The sequence below is a fragment of the Nematolebias whitei genome, chromosome 1, assembly GCF_014905685.2.
Source record: "Nematolebias whitei isolate Nwh7 chromosome 1, NemWhi1, whole genome shotgun sequence".
NCBI lineage: Eukaryota > Metazoa > Chordata > Actinopteri > Cyprinodontiformes > Rivulidae > Nematolebias > Nematolebias whitei.
In genome coordinates, this window is record NC_056498.1 from 83,230,849 (window position 1) to 83,250,332 (window position 19,484).

At 40.5% G+C, this 19,484-nt stretch overlaps 2 protein-coding genes across 2 annotated transcripts in view; both read left to right on the forward strand.

The window, feature by feature from the left end:
• Positions 1-19,484, forward strand: part of LOC119413748 — an 880,117-nt gene that overhangs the window by 17,656 nt on the left and 842,977 nt on the right. The window lies entirely within an intron of this gene.
• LOC119413806 (E3 ubiquitin-protein ligase RNF166) overlaps positions 1-19,484 on the forward strand; it is a 31,193-nt gene that overhangs the window by 5,703 nt on the left and 6,006 nt on the right. Inside the window, exons 4-5 of the mRNA XM_037680872.1 lie at positions 1,519-1,633; positions 11,062-11,169. Of these exons, the coding sequence (XP_037536800.1) occupies positions 1,519-1,633; positions 11,062-11,169 (223 nt within the window). The remainder of the gene's footprint in view (positions 1-1,518; positions 1,634-11,061; positions 11,170-19,484) is intronic.

Below are 19,484 nucleotides of genomic sequence, written 5' to 3' on the forward strand. Positions count from 1 at the left end.
TGATCTAAGATTTGGTATATAATAGTAGCTGAGACTTAGTGCTTACAGATTTCCACAAAATGTTTGTTTAAATTTGTCCTTTTTTGGAGTCAGCTCTCTATGTTAGCCAAATACCTCATAAACTCATTGACAGATTTTAAAGAATTTTTCAGGAAAAAAAATCACTGGATGAATCTCTTCAACAAAATAATTTTTGAAGCCATCCCAATTCAAGATGGCCACAACAGCAAATTGACCTTAAAAACACATAAATTAATATTACTGTATCAATTTTACAAATATAATCTAAAATTTGGTGTGATGGTAGTTGAGAGTACAACATTTTTCAGTCAGGTCATCTGGACACTTTCTTTTTTTTGTGCTGAAACGTTTCGCCTTGGATCCGGAAGGCTTCATCAGTCAAGGAAACACACAACAAAACTGATTCTTCCCCCAACAGCTTACTCCAAAGTGGAACAAACCAGTTATGTTGGTACATAATTGGTAACAAATTTTGCATAATTTGCATGCCCTGCAACTTGTATGCCGAAGCGACTTATTTATGGATTTTTTTCCATATTTATAAACCAATTTTGGGCTGAGATATGACAGTTTTCATTCATTCTGACATTGAAAATATTGAACATACCATTTTCAGCCACTAGATGGCACTCGAATAGTATGGCATCCCGTTATGTCATGTAATGGGTTAAAGTGGCTATTAATGACACAATCGGCTTGCCATAGCCTGCCACCGTCGTCCAGCTCGCCTGGAGCAACCGTCAAATCAGCTTCATTTCACTGCGCCGCCCCGGAGAAATGCAGCTAATTTGACCATTAAAGTGAATTTATTAAGTAAAAGTTCAACTGAGACACACCTCTACTATAATGTGGAGCAAACAAATAATTGTATAGTTTTTAAGTGTTAATCTTGTTAAATTCTTGTTAAAGTCCTCCCATGCACGTTCCCGCGGCCACCAATTGTCAGCCAATTGATTTTTGGCACAACACCGGCCCACATTTCTGGGTTGTCAGCGGTGATGCATAATAGGTGTGACTTATATGGCGAAGCGACATATTTATGGATTGTTCCAAATTATTAGACATTTTTGGACAGATGCGACTTATACGCTGGAAAATATGGTAATCATGGGATGTGCATCTGCAGCTGATTGAATTTTAGTCAACATAATTCCAGATGATCACACAGCTAATAAACATCATTAGCCAACACCAAAATGGCATCAGCAGAGTCACTTTTGCAAATAGTCAAAACAAATTTGATGTGGTAGTAGCTTAAAGTCATTCACAACATCTATACTGCTGTCCTACCGTTTTGTCCTAGATTTGACCTAAAAAGCTGCAACTTTGCCACATAAGTTGGCAGGCGATATGCATTCTCTCAAAGCGTGCTTGGCCTTCAAGTTATTTAAGTGTTCGAAATATGATGAATTTACTTAAAGAGTTAAGAAGAACCTAAATCATTTTCTGTATGATTTTTTTCCCCTTATGTTTATTAATGTGCCCTCCCACTTGCAGCAATATTCCAAACCGGTCAACGTTTGTGTGTCCCTTCTGCGGGGCCAGAAATTTGGACCAACAAGAACTGGTGAAGCACTGTATGGAGAACCATCGTAACGATCCGAACAAGGTGGTAAGTTAACCGTCTTCAGGTTATTAGATTACTGAAACTTGATGTTTCCGGACATAAACAGAACCACCAAACAAATCAAATTGAACTGTTTCCAGTTTGCTCAGAACGTTTTGAAGAACTACAGAAACCATACAAGTGAACTTTGTTCCTAATAAACACTGACCACCAGATCCTCTTGATCAAAAAGGTTGTCGTTATGGACCGGGAATTTACAGATGAAACAAAAAGTTATTTGGTCACAATAACAAGAAATATGTTCAAAGGAGCCATGGGGAGACTTTGAAAGTTGAGACCACTGTAACAAATCTAATGTGGTGGTAGCGTCATGCTTGGGTAGTGTTGTACTGAAGAAAGTACTTGTAGATGAAATAATAATGGAGGACTATCCAAATTCTTCAACGTCACCTCAATTATCATCCAGACTGTTGAAACTTGGTGGTCCACACCAGATCTGGTTTCTGACTGAATAAAGCAGGCTAACATCAAGGATGTGGAACAGCCATCCCAAAGCCTCAACCAAAACCTTTTTGAAAGTTTGTGGATAGTGTTTGAAAGCCAGGTTTACGTCAGGAAACTAACCATTTTAAATGAACTCTACCAATTCTGCGAAGAAAACTGGTCAAATATCCAGCCAAAATTATACTTGTTGACCAATAAACAAAAATCCTGTGGTTGATGTGCAACTTGCTAGGAGTTGTTTGGCAAACATTAAGTTGCATGAAAAAGGTTTGAAAGCTCAATCATCCAATTCAATTCAGTTTAATTCAATTCAGTTTATTTATATAGTGCCAAATCACAACAATGTTGTCTCAGGGCACTTTACAGAAACATTCACATACATAAAAGCCAATTAGTAAAGTTCTCTATCTAAGGAATCCAGCAGACAATTTGAATATTGGCTTCATTGCAGTCTCCCATCCTGAGCAAGCACAGTGGCAACAGTGGAAAGAAAAACTCCCTTTTAAAGGAAGAAACCTCCAGCAGAACCAGGCTCAGGACAAGCAGCCATCTGCTTTGACCGGCTGGTTGAGAGGACAGGAAGGAGAGACAGACGAACACAGAATGGTAGGTCCAGGTATATCTGAAAGACAAAAAACACATGTTAAGGATAGAAAAAATAATTACAAATACAAAACAGGTTGAGCAGAGTAAGTAAAGACAGTAGCAGAATGAAAATTGTGGTAAATTTGTCCTCCAGCAGTCTAAGCCTATAGCAGCATAACTAAGGGACAACTCAGGAAACCCAAGCCGACCCTAACTATAGGATTTAGCAAAAAGGAAAGTCTTAATCCTAGTTTTAAAACTGGATAATGTGTCAGCCTCATGGACAGAGATTGGAAGTTGGTTCCACAAGAGAGGAGCCTGATAACTGAAAGATCTGCCTCCCATTCTGTTTTTGCAAATTCTAGGAACCACAAGTAAACCTGCAGTCTGAGAGTGAAGTGCTCTGTTAGGAAAATATGGAACAATAAGATCTGTAATATAAGATGGAGCCAGGTTGTTGAGAGCTTTGTAGGTTAGAAGTAAGATTTTGAATTCAATTCTGGATTTGACAGGGAGCCAATGGAGAGAAGCTAAAACTGGAGAATTATGATCTCTCCTACTAACTCCAGTTAAGACTCTGGCAGCAGCATTTTGGATCAACTGAAGACGTTTTAAAGAAGTATTTGGACACCCAGATAACAAACCATTGCAATAGTCCAGTCTAGACATGACAAATGCATGGACCAGTTTTTCTGCATCATTTTTAGATAAGATGTTTCTAATTTTAGTGATGTTACGCAGGTGGAAGAAGGTGGTTCTAGTAACGTTTTTAATGTGGGGGATAAAAGACATGTCCTGATCAAAAATAACACCAATATTTTTAACATTAGAGCTGGAGGTCAGATTAATGCCATCTAAGGAGGGAGAAAGACTGAAAAATTAATTCCTAAGGTGCTCAGGTCCAAAAACCAAAACCTCAGTCTTGTCTGTGTTCAACAGGAGAAAATTAAGGGTCATCCAGGTTTTTATGTCTTTAAGACATGCTTGTAGTCTAAGTAGCTGATTGGATTCATTGGGTTTAATGGACAAATATAATTGTGTGTCATCAGCATAACAATGAAAATGTATCCCATGCTGTTTAATAAATTTACCTAATGGAAGCATATATAGGGCAGCACGGTGGCACAACTGGTAGAGCTGCTGCCTCTCAGCGAACAGGTTCCTGGTTCAAACCCCGGTCCAGGTGCCTTCTGGGTGGAGTTTGCATGTTCTCTCCGTGCATGCGTGGGTTTTCTCCGGGTACTCCAGTTTCCTCCCACAGACCAAAAACATGCATGTTAGGCTGATTGGTAACTCTAAATTGTCCCTAGGTGTGAATGAGAAAGTGAATGGTTGTTTGTCTCGTTTGTCTCTATGTGGCCCTGTGATGGACTTGCGACCTGTCCAGGGTGTACCCCGCCCCTCGCACAGTGATTGCTGGACATGGGCACCAGCGACCCCCGTGACCCAAAATGGAATAAACAGTTAAAGATAATGGATGGATGGATGGATGGAAGCATATATAAAGTAAAGAGTATTGGCCCAAGCACTGAGCCCTGAGGAACTCCATGACTAACTTTGGTGTATGAAGATTTATTATTTACATTTACAAACTGGAATCTATCAGATAGATATGATTTAAACCATTTTACCATACCATACCATACCAATTTATTTATATAGCACTTAAAACAGCAACAAGGCCAACCAAAGTGCTGTACAAAAGAACCAAACATGCACAGCAGACAGGAAAACATAAAATAGAAATACAGATACAAATAGCAGCAGAAGCTAACTAAAATGGCCAACAGAGTAGAGAACAGACCGGACCAAAACAAATCACACCGTGTTAAAGGCAAGCGAATAGAAGTGGGTCTTCAAGCGAGACTTAAAGACTGAGAGTGTGGGAGCCTGCCGGACACTCAGTGGCAACTCATTCCACAGTCGTAGACCTGCAACAGAGAAAGCCCTGTCACCTCTGAGCTTACGACGGGTTTCTGGGACTGAGAGAAGCATCTGGTCTGCTGACCTCAGAGAGCGCGGTGGGACATATGGCTGCAGAAGATCAGTGAGATAGGATGGGGCGGAACTGTTCAGTGATTTAAAAACATACATGAGAATTTTGAAATGGATCCGAAGGTGAATGGGTAGCCAGTGCAGGGAGGCCAAAACTGGCGTGATGTGCTCTCTATAGCCTGTACCAGTTAAAAATCGGGCTGCAGCATTTTGGACCAGTTGTAGACGAGCAATGGAGGACTGACTGATTCCAAACAGAAGTGAATTGCAGTAATCAAGCCTAGATGTTATGAAGGCGTGGATCACTGTCTCGAGGTTCTTTTTGGAGAGTATAGGCTTCAGCTTAGACAGCCGTCTCAGCTGAAAAAAACAGGATTTGACCATCATGTTTACGTGACTGTTGAGTTTTAAGGACGGGTCCATTATCACCCCCAGATTAGTCACCTTTTGTTTCTCTAGCGGGGCTAGAGAGAAAAGGTCAATGTCATGGTTCATGAGTGAGCCACTGGGATGGAACAGCATGACTTCAGACTTCTTCTCATTGAAGCTTAATAAGTTTAAAGCCATCCAGTCCCGGATGTCAGCCAGGCAGTCAAGAAGAGGCTGAATAGAGCGTGTGCCTCTGTGCCTCAGGGGGAAGTAAATTTGGCAATCATCGGCATAGAAATGAAAGGGTATGTCGTGTTTGCGGAAGATAGCACCTAGTGGCAGCAGGTATAAAGAAAAGAGAAGGGGACCGAGGATGGACCCCTGCGGTACCCCCCACTGGAGTGCGGTCGATGCCGAACTAAAATCTTTGATATTGACACAGAAGGTTCTGTCAGAGAGGTAGGACCCAAACCATTTAAGGGCTGACCCTGTGATGCCCACCCACTGCTCCAGTCTAGAAATGAGGATATTGTGGTCGATGGTGTCAAAAGCAGATGTAAGGTCCAATAGGACAAGCAGCACAGAATCACCTGCGTCTGTGGATATGAAAATGTCATTAAAAACCTTCAGTAGAGCAGTTTCAGTGCTATGGAGAGATTTGAAGCCAGATTGGAATAACTCAAGGATAGCGTGATCCCCCAAAAACTGTTTCAACTGAGACTCCACAATTTTTTCCAGTAGTTTAGAGGTGAATGGGAGTCTGGAGACAGGCCGGAAGTTGGACATGACTGAGGGGTCAAGGTTAGGTTTTTTCAGGAGGGGCTGGACAGCAGCATGTTTAAAAGTCTTTGGCACCACACCTGAGGATAAACTGCTATTCAGAATAGCGAGGATAAAAGGACCCAGGGTAGGAAAAACTTCCTTTAGCAGTCGAGGGGGGACCACATCAAAGGGGGAACCAGATGGCTTCATGCTGCACATTACCTGCTCCAGAGAGGACAGAGAGATGGGCTCAAAGTGGTCAAACACAGCCACACACTGAGAAGGGATGGACAGATCATGAGCTGGTGGAGAAATGAGTGCCCGGGTGTTTGCCACTTTTTCTAAAAAGAAATGGAGGAAGTTCTCACACAGCTCAGTTGAGGCTTCCAGAGGTGAAGGCTCACTGAGGTGTAGAACTGAGTTCAGGATGGAGAAAAGAACTCGGGGGTTGTGGGAGTTGGAGACAATTAAATCAGAAAAGAATTTACATTTGGCAACTTTAACGGTTTTCTGATAGTGACGCCAACTCTCCCTTAACATTTGAAAAGACACCTGGAGCCTGTCCTTCCTCCACTTTCGTTCAGCTTTGCGACACTGCCGCCTAACGGCTCGCGTGACGTCATTCAGCCAAGGCTCTGATTTAAGTTTTGTTTTTCTGGTCTTAAGGGGAGCAACACGGTCCAGAACATTTAAACAGGCAGAGTTGAACTGAGAGGTTAGCTCCTCAGTGGTAAGAGACACCGAGAGCTGTTCGATCCTCTCAGAATTAAAACCTTCATTAAAACGAGCAGCAGTGAAATGGTTAATGGAACGCGTACGTGCAGGAACGCACGTCTTAGCAGTATGACAAGGGGGGGTGAAGTCAAACAATACAGGCATGTGATCTGAAAAAACATTGTCACCGATTTTCAAATTAGAAACAGAGACATCGCGTGTTAAAACGAGGTCCAGCGTGTGACCGTGTTCCTGGGTGGGGCCGCTCACCTGCTGAGTTAAATTAAAAGAGTCCAATAAATCCAGAAAGTCCTTCACTAAGGGCTTCTCCTGACAACACACATGCAAATTAAAGTCACCAATAAGCAAAAAGTGAGTGTATCTCTGTGTGATATCAGCCAAAAAGTCAGAGAATTCATTTATGAAGTCCTTAGAACGAGGTGGGCGGTAGACAAGCGCGCACAGAACCGTAGGAGAGAGTCCGAGTTCAAAGGTGCTCAGCTCGAAGCTGGCGCGGGACACCGCGATGGACAACTGTTTACACGCAAAGTTTGCTTTAAAAACTGTTAATAATCCACCCCCCCGCGCCGACCTGATGGCCGCGGGGCATTGAAACACAGACAGTCCGGAGGAAGTAGTTCCACCAAGGCGCTGGACTCACCATCAGAAATCCAAGATTCTGTGACGAACAGAAAATCCAACTCCTCATCTTTAAAAAAGTCATTGAGGATAAACGTCTTGTTGGAAACAGACCTTGCGTTGATTAAACACATCCTGATATTGTTCGACACAGGCACAGCCGTGGAGGGAGACGCGCGCGCCAGCGGGCGCAGGTTATGAAGAACAGCTCCTCCTGGTCTGCTGGTGCGGCGCACAGGTAAACAACTCCAGGTGTTTCCATGGACTGAGCGCGCGGGCAGCTGGCCAGCAGCCAGGCCCCGGGAGCACCACGGGTCAGAGAGGAGATGATCAGATCCAGAGCGAGTCCTGATAGAATAATCCACACTTTGCCTCAGTTTCACCAAAATTCCTGCACGCTTCCCACGACGTCTGCGACGTTTCCTCCATGGAGAAAGGCCAGGGTCACGCAGAAGGAACGCAGGAATCTCAGATAGGACCGGTGGGGGAGAGTGCTGGCCGCTGTTCAAAAACTCCGCGGGAATTTCAGCAAAAGTACGGAGCTCCAAAAGTGCCCGACGATCATACTGAAAATATGACTCGGCACACTGAGTTTTACATTTTAGAGCCGTTCCTGTAATCCCAATATCATATTCAAGCCTCTGTAGTAAAATATTGTGATCAACTTTATCAAATGCAGCACTGAGGTCTAACAGGACCAGTATAGACACAAGTCCATTGTCTGAGGCCATGAGAATATCATTAGTTACTTTTACTAGTGCTGTTTTTGTGCTATGATAAGCTCTAAACCCTGACTGAAACTCTTCAAACAGATTATTTCTTTGTAGATGTTCACGCAACTGACCTGCAACTATTTTCTTTAGAATTTTTGAGATGAAAGTTAGATTAGATATAGGTCTATAGTTGGTCAGAATTTCTGAATCAAGATCAGACTTCTTAGGTAAAGGTTTAATTACAGCAACCTTAAAGCGCTGTGGTACATAACCATCCATTAAAGACAAATTAAGTAGATCCAAAATGTGGACATTAATTAGGGGAAATACCTCTTTAAACAGTCTGGTTGGAATGGGATCTAGCAGACATGTGGATGGTTTGGATGAGGTTATTATTTTTGACAATTCAGAGAGCTCAACAGGACAAAAACTGTCCAAACATAAATCAGGCTCTAGTGAAATTTTTAAAGTTGCCTCATTTGACATGGGACTAGAGATAGTAGAAGGAAAGATGGTTTGAATTTTCTCTCTAATTGAAATAATTTTATTTATAAAGAATCTCATGAAGTCATCACTACTTATAGTTGTAGGGATACATGGTTCAACAGAAATGGGACTTTTAATTAGTTAAGCAATAGTACTAAACAGAAACCTAGGGTTATTTTTATTCTCCTCTATTAAAGATGAGTAATATAAAGTTCTAGTGTTAAAGAGAGCTTTTTTATATGTTAGCAGACTATGTTTCCAAGTTAAATAAAATCCTTGAACATTAGTAGAGCGCCATTTTCTCTCCTGGTTTCTGGACGCCTGCTTTAAATTACATAACTCAGAATTAAACCAAGGAGCCAGTTTCCTCTGATTGATTTTTTTCTTTTTCATTGGAGCAATTTTATCAAGTGAAGTTTGCATTGAAGTTGTAAGATGATCAACTAGATGATCTAAGTCACTGTTCTCTGATGCATTACACTGCAAGACAGAGGAAAACATTGATGGAAGAGATTGTTTAAATTTGGTCCCAGCATTTTCTGATAAGCACCTGCTGAGATGAAATTTACTCTCAGTGACTGTGTAGTCATTTAATGTAAAATCAAAGGTTATTAAAAAATGGTCGGACAGAATAGGATTTTGAGGAACTATTACCAAGTCCTTAATCTCTACACCATAGGTCAGAACTAAATCAAGAGTGTGATGATAAGAATGAGTAGATGTGCGGACATTTTGAGTAAAACCAAATGAGTCTATTAAATTATTAAAGGATAGGCTTAAGCTATCACTCTCAACATCCACATGAATATTGAAATCACCCATTATGATGATTTTATCAGTATTTAATAGTAAGTCAGTTAATAATTCTGAGAATTCAGACAAAAACTGAGAGTAAGCTCCTGGTGGACGATATATAACAACTAGTAAAAGTGGCTTTTCTGATTTCCATTTTGGATGAGAAAGACTGAGGGACAGCGATCCAAAAGAATCATAACTAATAACTGGTTTGGCATTAATCAATAATCCTGACTGAAAAATAAAATCTTCTCTTCCACCTCGGCCAGTTGTTCTAGGAACATGAAAATTTAAATAATTAACAGGAGTGGATTCATCCAGACGGGTAAATCACAAAAAAGGGTCCAGATGACAACATTTAACTCTTTTTTTTTGTGATTAAATTGTGTGGTTTTAATCATTCCATTCTGAAAAAAATTAAATTTATTTGAATTATTAAGAACTCCAAATTATTGACAACATTCATGTCCATGATGAGTGGATGTAAACTTTTGCCTGCAACGGTATACAGTAGTCCCTCGTTTATTGTGGGGTTTAGGGCCACGCCCCCCACAATATGTGAAAAACTGCAAAGTAGGTATAGTAGTACAAAGTACTTATTACTACAAAGTAATAATAAGTAGTAGTTTATTTTAGTATATATATATATAAACCCTTCCCACACTCAATACTGCAATATTATAAAATATGGATGGGGGACGAAATGTTTCTAATTTAAAGAAACTTATCCAGATGACACAATTTAACCTTTTTTGTTGTTATCTACTTGGATGATTGAGCTTACAACCCTTATTTTAAATTCTCTCGACCTTGACCTCTTGTGGTTTTAAGCATCTGTTGGGCTCCTGGGTAGAACCAATGCAGACATGTTCTTATTTTTAGTTTTCTACATTTGTCTGATAATCTAGCTGTTTTTGCAACTTTTTTTTTGCCAAATTTTAATTTGTAAAAAAAAAAATCTGTATGCCTCTTTTATGACTGTCTATTGTTGTCCACTGTTGTCATCATTCTTTGTTAAACTCAGGTTGCTCTTGTAAATGAGTCAATGAGGCTCATTGGGATAAACATGTTTAAATAAAGGTTGAATGAATGAATGAAAAAACTCTAAACGCTCTAAAAGAGCACATCATGTCATCATCTCTGCTCTCTTCCAGCCCACTTCTCCACTGCAATCACACTCATCACTTCCTTATCTCCCTCCTTCTGTGTAAATAAACAATTTAAATTTAAATACTGTAATATTTTAAATAAAAAATCCATGGTGCATAGATTGTTTATTTAAAATATTACAGTATTTAAATTTAAATTGTAGAGAAGCGAAACGCAGCAGGACATCAAAGGGTTAACTCCACGCAGCAGATGCAGCACGGAGCAGAAATGTACTTCTCGATCAATTACACTAACTACACTTCATCAACTGAACATAGAAGTTCTAAAATAATTATAAATAACTTTTAACATTTTTCTATTTTGTGATTATGACGATTTTACGATGTGACATACTTTAAATTTTAAGTTGGAAGACAAAAGTCCATCGGTGTATCTGGACAGCAAAGGATTAACCCTTCACAAAGCTTCTGTAGCCGGAGGAAAAATGTGGGCGTGGCAGAGAGCCGCAGGTAGCAAAGAGCAGAGATCATGACAGGCTGCAGGAGGGAACGTCTCCCTGCACCTGTGGGCTGCACACAGGTGCTAAATCATTTAAAATAATTTATTTTCAATAAACAATCCGTGCCAATAATGCGGCTCATCCATCAATCAGCCAATTGCGTGTCATGTCCACTCTTACTTTGAAAAACTGCGAATGTCGAACCGCTAAGTAGCGAGGGACTACTGTACTGTGTATCTAATATTGATTTTTGTATGAATGGATAATTTAACCTGAACTAAGCTGTCTGTTCATTCCTCCAGGTATGCCCTGTGTGTTCAGCAATGCCATGGGGTGATCCCACCTATAAAAGCTCCAACTTTCTTCAGCATCTTCTTCACAGGCACAAGTTCTCATATGATACCTTTGTTGTAAGTCTGACATTGTTGCTTTAAGTGTAAACACTGTCCATCAGCTCCAGCTTAGATCTGTTTATTTGCTTAATTTTCCTTATTTAAGAACTGAAGCAGAGGTCCTAACAGCCCACACTCATGAAGCACTCCCCCTACCTAATAGAACATGAATACTCCTCTTCTAAAAAGACTAAATGGATTTTTCCTCACACACCCTATAGTGTCCTTGCAAGTTTCAAGTTTTGTTGTCATGTACAAGTAACAAGTATCATTACTGCAATCAAATTCTTGGACACGTTACTAATACACAAAACGTGACCATAGTGCAAGAGGATGTAAATATGTATGAAATTGCAAGAACTTGTAGAGGTAGTTGTGCTACATGAATGCACAACAGGCCAGCATGTTGTTATGAATATGAAAACTTCTTGAATCGGCTAGTACAAGTCTGGACACTCCTGTACCACCTGCCTTACAGAAACACTTAGGGTTTCATTCTACAGACCTGTTCAGTCTTGGTAATGCGCAGTTCTGATACAACCTCCAGTTGTGGAACTTTGAGGTCCAAACCATCACAGTTGCTGTATCAGGTTGTGATAAGCCCCTCCAGAATATTCTTTGTTGTGCAGTGGTAGAAGTTATTACTGTAAACTAGAGGTATCCTGATGCATGCTCAATAATCCAGGTCGAAAAATCTAAAAAAGTTAAATCTGGTCCTCTCGACCAGAGGGTCCACTCTGAGAAGGTGCTATTTAAGAGACTGAGCTGAATACAGCACCTCAGACTGAGGAAGTCTCTTGGATGAGAGACGAAACGTTTCTACATTTTTTGTTGTTTTGCTTTGTTTTGGTTTTTTTGAATGTCCAGAGGACCAGATTTAACTTTTTTAGATGTAGACTAGAGGGTTTTCTGTAGATGTGCTTGGTCCATAAGTAAACTGCAGAACAGCAAAAAGTTGGCCCAGTGTTCCTTAAACAAGCTGAAATTCATATTGCTCTTTCTGAGCAGGCGCCTAATATACAAAGACTAGAAATCCTGAAAAGTTTTAAAGTTTAGTTTACCTTTTTTTTTGCAAAATCAGTAAAAGGTAAACACTTGTTTACAAATAACACAAAGTGAGTTCATTTTGTACAAAATTAGATTTCTTGTGAATAGGTGGTGCACTTCTTTAAATTTATTTATTAATTTATTATATTAAATTTATTAATTTATATCTTACAGTGTTTCAGCTGCCAATCTTATCAGAATTAGACTTCTCGTTCACAGTAACTTGAAATCAATACTCACAAGTTGCTTTAAATATTATTGCACGGCCTGACCCCTAAAGTTGAAAGAATCTTTAGTACTTAGCTAGCACATACCCAACACATTTGTGTCACTTACAATATAAGTAAGAACAAAACATATTCTTCTTTGAATCAGGACAGTGTATTTAAGTTTAATGCAGACTTGACTCTTTTATGTCATTGCAAAGACAGACCTACATGGTCCCAAGGTAGGGCTCGTTCGGGATTTGAACCCGGGACCTCTCGTACCCTAAGCGAGAATCACACTCCTAGGCCAACAAGCCATAAAAACTCAATGTTGTATTTTAAAATTCTAGGCAGTGTTGCCAACAATAATGTTACAGAAGTTCGTTTGACAAAGGTAGCATTGAAGTCAGATTTAGGCAAATGTGCTGCAGTTGCAGTTTTGATCAATAAACTGCATGTGGGAGCAGAAGGTAAGTCAAAAGTTTAAACATGGCATTGTTTTAAGGATTGCAAAGGCAAATTGAATTCCACGAAAAACGCATCTTACAGTGTTTCAGCTGCCAATCTTATCAGAATCAGGACGGTGTATTTAAGGTTAATGCAGTCTTGACTTTTTTATGTCATTGCCAAGTGTTGAGGTCATCTGACTATGAGAAACAACCTTCAGAATATTTAGCTCAAAAACTGCCTCAACTCGAGATCATTCAGTGGAAGGAAAACAGAGTCAAAAACTCAGCCTGAGAAGTGGTTCTGAATTAAGACAAAGATTTATTTTACCTTCACAGCACTGGAAAGGGAGACGGTCTCATGCACTTTACATCCATCAAAAACACATCTGAGTTACAAATGCCTTTGTTTCGTTTAAATACAGCGTTATCAGTTACACTGGGATTTCTTTATCATGATGTTGTTCTCTGGGTCAGCCTATGTTCCTGGGTGTGGTCTGGCATGGTCTCGTTTTATCGGCCACTGCCCCAGCTGACAGTGGTCTGTTCCAGCAAGATAGCAACAGTCTCTGGTTCTCTTGTACAAGGAGTTACACACATCATGAACTTCTATGATGTACATCCTGATTTTGCAATTTTCACCATACACAGAGAAATATTTCATGTCAGAGCATAGCAAAAAATATGACATTATACAACACAAGACAGACCTACATGGTCTCAATGTAGGGCTCGTCCACGATTTGAACACGGGACCTCTCGCACTTAAAGCGAGAATCATACTCCTAGACAAACGAGCCATAAAAACTCAAAGTTGTCTTAAAATTGTAGGCAGTGTTGCCAACGATAATCTACAGAAGTAGTTAGTTTGACAAAGGTATCGTTCAAATCAGATTAGGGCAAATGTGCTGCAGTTGCAGTTTTGGTAAATAAACTACATGTGGGTGCAGAAGGTAAGTCGAAAGTTTAAACATGGTAGTGTTTTAAGGATTGTAACAGCAAGCTGAATTCCACGAAAAACAATCTTAAAATGCTTTAGTTGACCAATCTTTTCAGAACTAGACTTCTAGTTCACAATAATTTGAAACCAAGACTAACAGCTAACTTCAAAACCAGAATGCTTAGGAATACCTCTGAAGTTCAAAGAATGATTAGTATTTAGCCACCTTACACAGAATACTTTTGTTTCCCTTATCGTATGAAGGCAGTCTGTCTTTATTCTTCATTGAGTTAGGACAATTTTTTTCCAGTCAGAATACTACGGAATCTGTTTATTTCAGTCCCAAGACGGAAGTGCAATCTTTCAGCAAAGGGCTCGTCCGGGATTTGAACCCGGGACCTCTCGCACCTGTAGTGAACTAGACCTCCTACATCAATCTGTCTCTGAAGACCTTCAGGGGACAGGAACTGTTATTTCATTGATTTGAATCCAGAACACAAATTATCTCATCAAGATACTATTTAATTGTATCCTGAATTAATCAATTGAAAGAACTCTCTTCTTTTTTATATTATCATTACTATTTTACAATATCTTGATAATCAAAAAGTGTGGTTAGTTCATACCATTTCTACTGTTGAAGTAAACCACTCATTTAAATCAACTGTGAAACAGTATTAATGATTTTTAAACCTCATTAGACTTAGATCATACAAGTTAAATGTCTATTTACAAAGTAAGTGTGCATTTTAATCTTCTGTCTGAATGAGGAGTGGATTTGATGTCGGTCAAAAGTCAGAGAACAAGTTATGAGAACAAAGTGCCTTGTTCTTAAAACTCTCAGACAGTAAATAAGAAACTGGCACCTGCAAAGTCTGTCATTTCTTCAAAATATTTTCTTGTCTGTACTAACCGTTCTTAAAAACATTTCTGCTGTCTGTTGACTTCTAATAACCCTCTGACATCACTAAAACTCCACCCTTGCTGGTTGTGTTAACCAATCAGGAAGTACTACGTAACAGGAAGTGGATACCCTTTAAAAGTCAACACTTCTTGGAACTATTCAGTCTTCCTGGAACTTTCAGCCTTACTGGAAGACTCAGTCTTACTGGAGTCTTCCTGGAACTTTCAGTCTAAGATGAGACTCAGTCTTACTGGAAGACTCAGTCTTACTGGAAGACTCAGTCTTACGGCGAGTCGTACAGGAACTTTCAGTTCTTACTGAAAGTCTGTTTGGAGTTCTGGCTGGGACTGCAGTCTTGCTGGAGTCTTACAGCTGAACTAAATAGCTGATGAATTGGACCATGTGCCAAGGGTCCCTCCATTTCAGCTGAGTCACAGCATGCCTCGCTGTGAACTCACCCCGAGCATTAAATGCTCTCAACTTCTAAGGAAGCTTATTCTGTTGAACGGAGTACCGTCACTACTTCAGACGATTACCAGCCACTCTGACCAGAGACGCTGAAAAGGGAGTGTGAAATGGACCTCTGTACCGGAGATGATTTATCTTCTGCAAAGGTAAAGAGTCGTCACACCCTGAGTGTACCGAGGGCTGAGCTGGGGTCGAAAGAAGGGTGCCATTCCGGGTCAACACATTTTCCTTCCTCCATCTAAATCTCCTCTTTAAATCTAAATCTATATTCTCTGTAAACCTCTTTGCCAGTAAATCAAGCTAGGTGCCTTCAGAGATTAATTATTCTCCATCATTAATCCTCTGTTGTCTTGTTATTTGAACTTGCTAAGTTTATTAATCAGAAACAGATCAGCAAATCGAGTGTACATGTTTGATGTTAAATTTTGATTCTGTAAAATAAATGACCGCATTTATTCTGATGGGTCAAAGATAAAGTGGCGTCTCATTTCACTAATTATACAATCCACTCTCAAGTTATCTTGGTCACATGGCAGAAATTTAACTCGAAAAAGAAATAATCTGTTGTTAATTAAACAATTAATATTCTTTGTGCTTGAACTAGCCTTAAGAATAATTAATTAAATAGTGTGTCCACAGCAAAGCTGTCCTGTCATACTACAGTACTGTGTGATTTTTCCAAACCAGCCACTAGGGAGTACAAGCCAGTGTTGTGCCGGTCCCATGCCCAAGTAAATGGTGAGGTTGTCAGGGCATCCAACGTAAAACACTTTTGCCAAAACTATAATGCAAGTTCATCTAAGCGACACCATACTGGATCGGTTGAGGCTTGGGTTAACAGTGATCGCCACAGGTGCTGTTGACAAACAGGGTACTGTTGACATATAGCGTGCCAGCGGAAATTATTCTACTATTAGTCTAACACCAAGAGGAGGGAAATGTGTCAGGAGACAGAGGGAGAAAAGGGAAGTCAAGAATGTAGGACTGAGAGTGGCAACTCTAAATGTGGGGACAATGACAGGCAAAGGTAGAGAGCTGACTGACCTGATGCAGAGAAGGAAGGTAGATGTTTTATGTGTCTAAGGAACCAAGTGGAAAGGCAGCAAGGCTAACAGCATTGGAGCAGAGTATAAACAGTTTTGGATAGAAAGCAAAATGGAGTAGGGGTGGTCCTGAAGGAGGAGTTGGCAAAGAATGTAGTAGAGGTGAAAAGAGTGTGAGATAGGGTGATGTGCCTGAAGGTAGAAATAGAAGGCCTGATGCTAAACATTGTCAGTGGTTATGCTCCACAGGTTGGATGTAAAATAGAGGAGAAAGATAAATTTAGGAAGGCTCTGGATGAAGTGAGAGAGAGTATTTCCAGGGAGCACAGAGGTGATTGGAACAGACCTGAATGGACATGTTGGTGAAGGAAACAGAGGGGATGAAGAAGTGATGGGTAGGTTTGGTGTCAAGGAAAGAAACCAAGAAGGACAGATGGTGGTGGATGTTGCCGAAAAAATTTAAATGGCTGTAGTCAACACATATTTCCAAAAGAGGGAGGAACATAGATTGACCTATAAGAGTGGAGGAAGGAGTACGCAGGTCGACTACATTCTGTGCAGAAGAGGAAACCTGAGGGAGATTGGAGACTGCAAGGTTGTGGCAGGGGAGAGCTTGGCCAGACAGCATTGGATGGTTGTGTGTAGAATGACTGTTGATATGAAGAAGAGAAAAGGAGTCAAATCAGAGAAGAAGACCATATGGTGGAAGCTAACAAAAGAATAATGTTGTGAGAAATTCAGAGAGGAGCTGTTAAAGGCTCTGGGTAATAAGAAAGAGCTTCCAAATGACAGTGCTACTACAGCAACAGTAATTATAGAGACAGGTAGGAAGGTATTTAGTGTGTCATCTGGAGAGAGAATGGATGATAAGGAAACCTGGTGGTGGAATAGTGAAGCACAGAAAATCAGAGTCAGAGTTTCTTTATTGTCATTCGCACCACATGTGGTACATGTTGTGGAACAAGATTGTGTACTCAGGGTCCCAGTTACATCCCACAATAAAATGTAAAAGAAAAACAGTAATAAGATCTCAGAACTAAGAAAAACAGCAACAAAAAATACGCTAAGCACTAGTAGCATAAAAACAATACGCCAAACAGCAGCACGAACATGAGTCTGTGTGAGCAGATGAGTATGAATGAACACAGCAACATGAAACAGATCAGCAACAACATGAAACAGATCAGCAGCAACATGATGTGATTTTTCACAGTGATTATTCTGATTAGAGATTAATGAGTCTTAACAGCCTCAGGGTAGAAGCTGTTCCTCAGTCTAGTGGTTCTACACTTAATGCTCCTTAACCTCCTTCCTGAGGGGAGCGGGGCAAAAAGTGTGTGTGCTGGGTGAGTGAGGTCCTTCATGATGCAGGTGGCCCTCTTCCTGCATCTGGAGGTGTAGATGTCTGTGATGGTGGGGAGACTGACTCCAACAGACTTCTGTGCAGCCTTCACCACTCTCTGCAAAGCTTTTCTTTCTGCAGCTGTGCAGCCTCCATGCCACACGTTGATGCTGGAGCACAGGTTGCTCTCCACTGCACACCTGTAGAAGGAGGTGAGGACTGAGCTTCCCAGACCAGCTCGTCTCAGCTGCCTGAGGAAGTAGAGTCTCTGATGAGTTTTCTTGATCAGGCTGGTGGTGTTGTTGCCCCAGCTAAGGTTGTTGTTCAAGTGCACACCCAAGTCCTTGTAGTTGGAGACCACTTCCATCGCAGAGCCTCCTATGTTCATGGATGGGGGTGGGGGTTTTAAGGTGGTAGGTGTGTTTGCTCCTTCTGAAATCCACTATCATCTTCACATTGATGTGTAGGTTATTCTCTTTGCACCAGCTCTCCAGATGTTCCACCTTCTGCCTGTACCTGGACTCATTGTTTGTGATGCATCCCACCACCACTGTATGTATCATCTGCAAACATTACAATATGACAGCCTGGATGGGTAGGTGCTAGGGATGTGCGATATGGCATAAAATTCATATCAGGTTATGTATTGTGAAGGGTGGCGATAACAATATATATCATGATATGTTTTTGGTATAAAACTTGCAATAGGAATGAAAAAAAGCATAGGGTGTCCTTTTGCCATAATTTATTTTGAAAACTGCTATACCACAAAATAATCTCAATTAAGAAAATTCCACTACTAGGTCCAGATTTTTTAAATAATGAACAAATCAAGTATTAGGCATCTTTTTTGTAGTGCAAAACACTGCAAAAGATATCAAATGTAGTTTTAGCCATATGTTTTAAACAAAATAATATGTTGTTAACTCTTAACAGTTTCCTGTATTCTCACTTAAGAAATGAACAGCAACAGAGGAGCATTTTAAACTGAAAACACTTCACCCTCCAACCCTCTAGTGGGCATCTCCTTCCGCTTTAAGGAGAGCTAACACAAAATGACGACCAGTTTTCTCTGTGGCTTTGATAACGTTTAAATCAGACAACTCTGATTTTACTCTTGAACATCACTTACGCACAGTTTTAAACTAAAAAAAGTAACAATTAAACTGACAACTCTGATTTTACATCAGACACGGCATTACTTCGGTTAGCTGGTATAAGACAGATCTCTATAGGCTAAATCTCCATCGTTTCTACCATGTACCGTATACAGTGTATCACAAAAGTGAGTACACCCCTCACACTCCTGCAGATATTTAAGTAAATATTTTCATGGGACAACACTGACAAAATGACACTTTGACACAATGAAAAGTAGTCTGTGTGCAGCTTATGTAACAATGTAAATTTATTCTTCCCTCAAAATAATTCAATATACAGCCATTAATGTCTAAACCACTGGCAACAAAAGTGAGTACACCCCTTAGTGAAAGTTCCTGAAGTGTCAATATTTTGTGTGGCCACCATTAATTACCAGAACTACCTTAACTCTCCTGGACATGGAGTTTCCCAGAGCTTCACATGTTGCCACTGGAATGCTTTTCCACTCCTCCATGACGACATCACGGAGCTGGCGGATATTCGAGACTTTGCGCTCCTCCACCTTCTGCTTGAGGATGCCCCAAAGATGTGCTCTTGGGTTTAGGTCTGGAAACATGCTTGACCAGTCCATCACCTTTACCCTCAGCCTCTTCAATAAAGCAGTGGTCGTCTTAGAGGTGTGTTTGAGGTCATTATCATGCTGGAACACTGCCCTGCCACCCAGTTTCTGGAGGGAGGGGATCATGCTCTGCTTCAGTATTTCACAGTACATATTGGAGTTCATGTGTCTCTCAATGAAATTTAACTCCCCAACACCTGCTGCACTCATGCAGCCC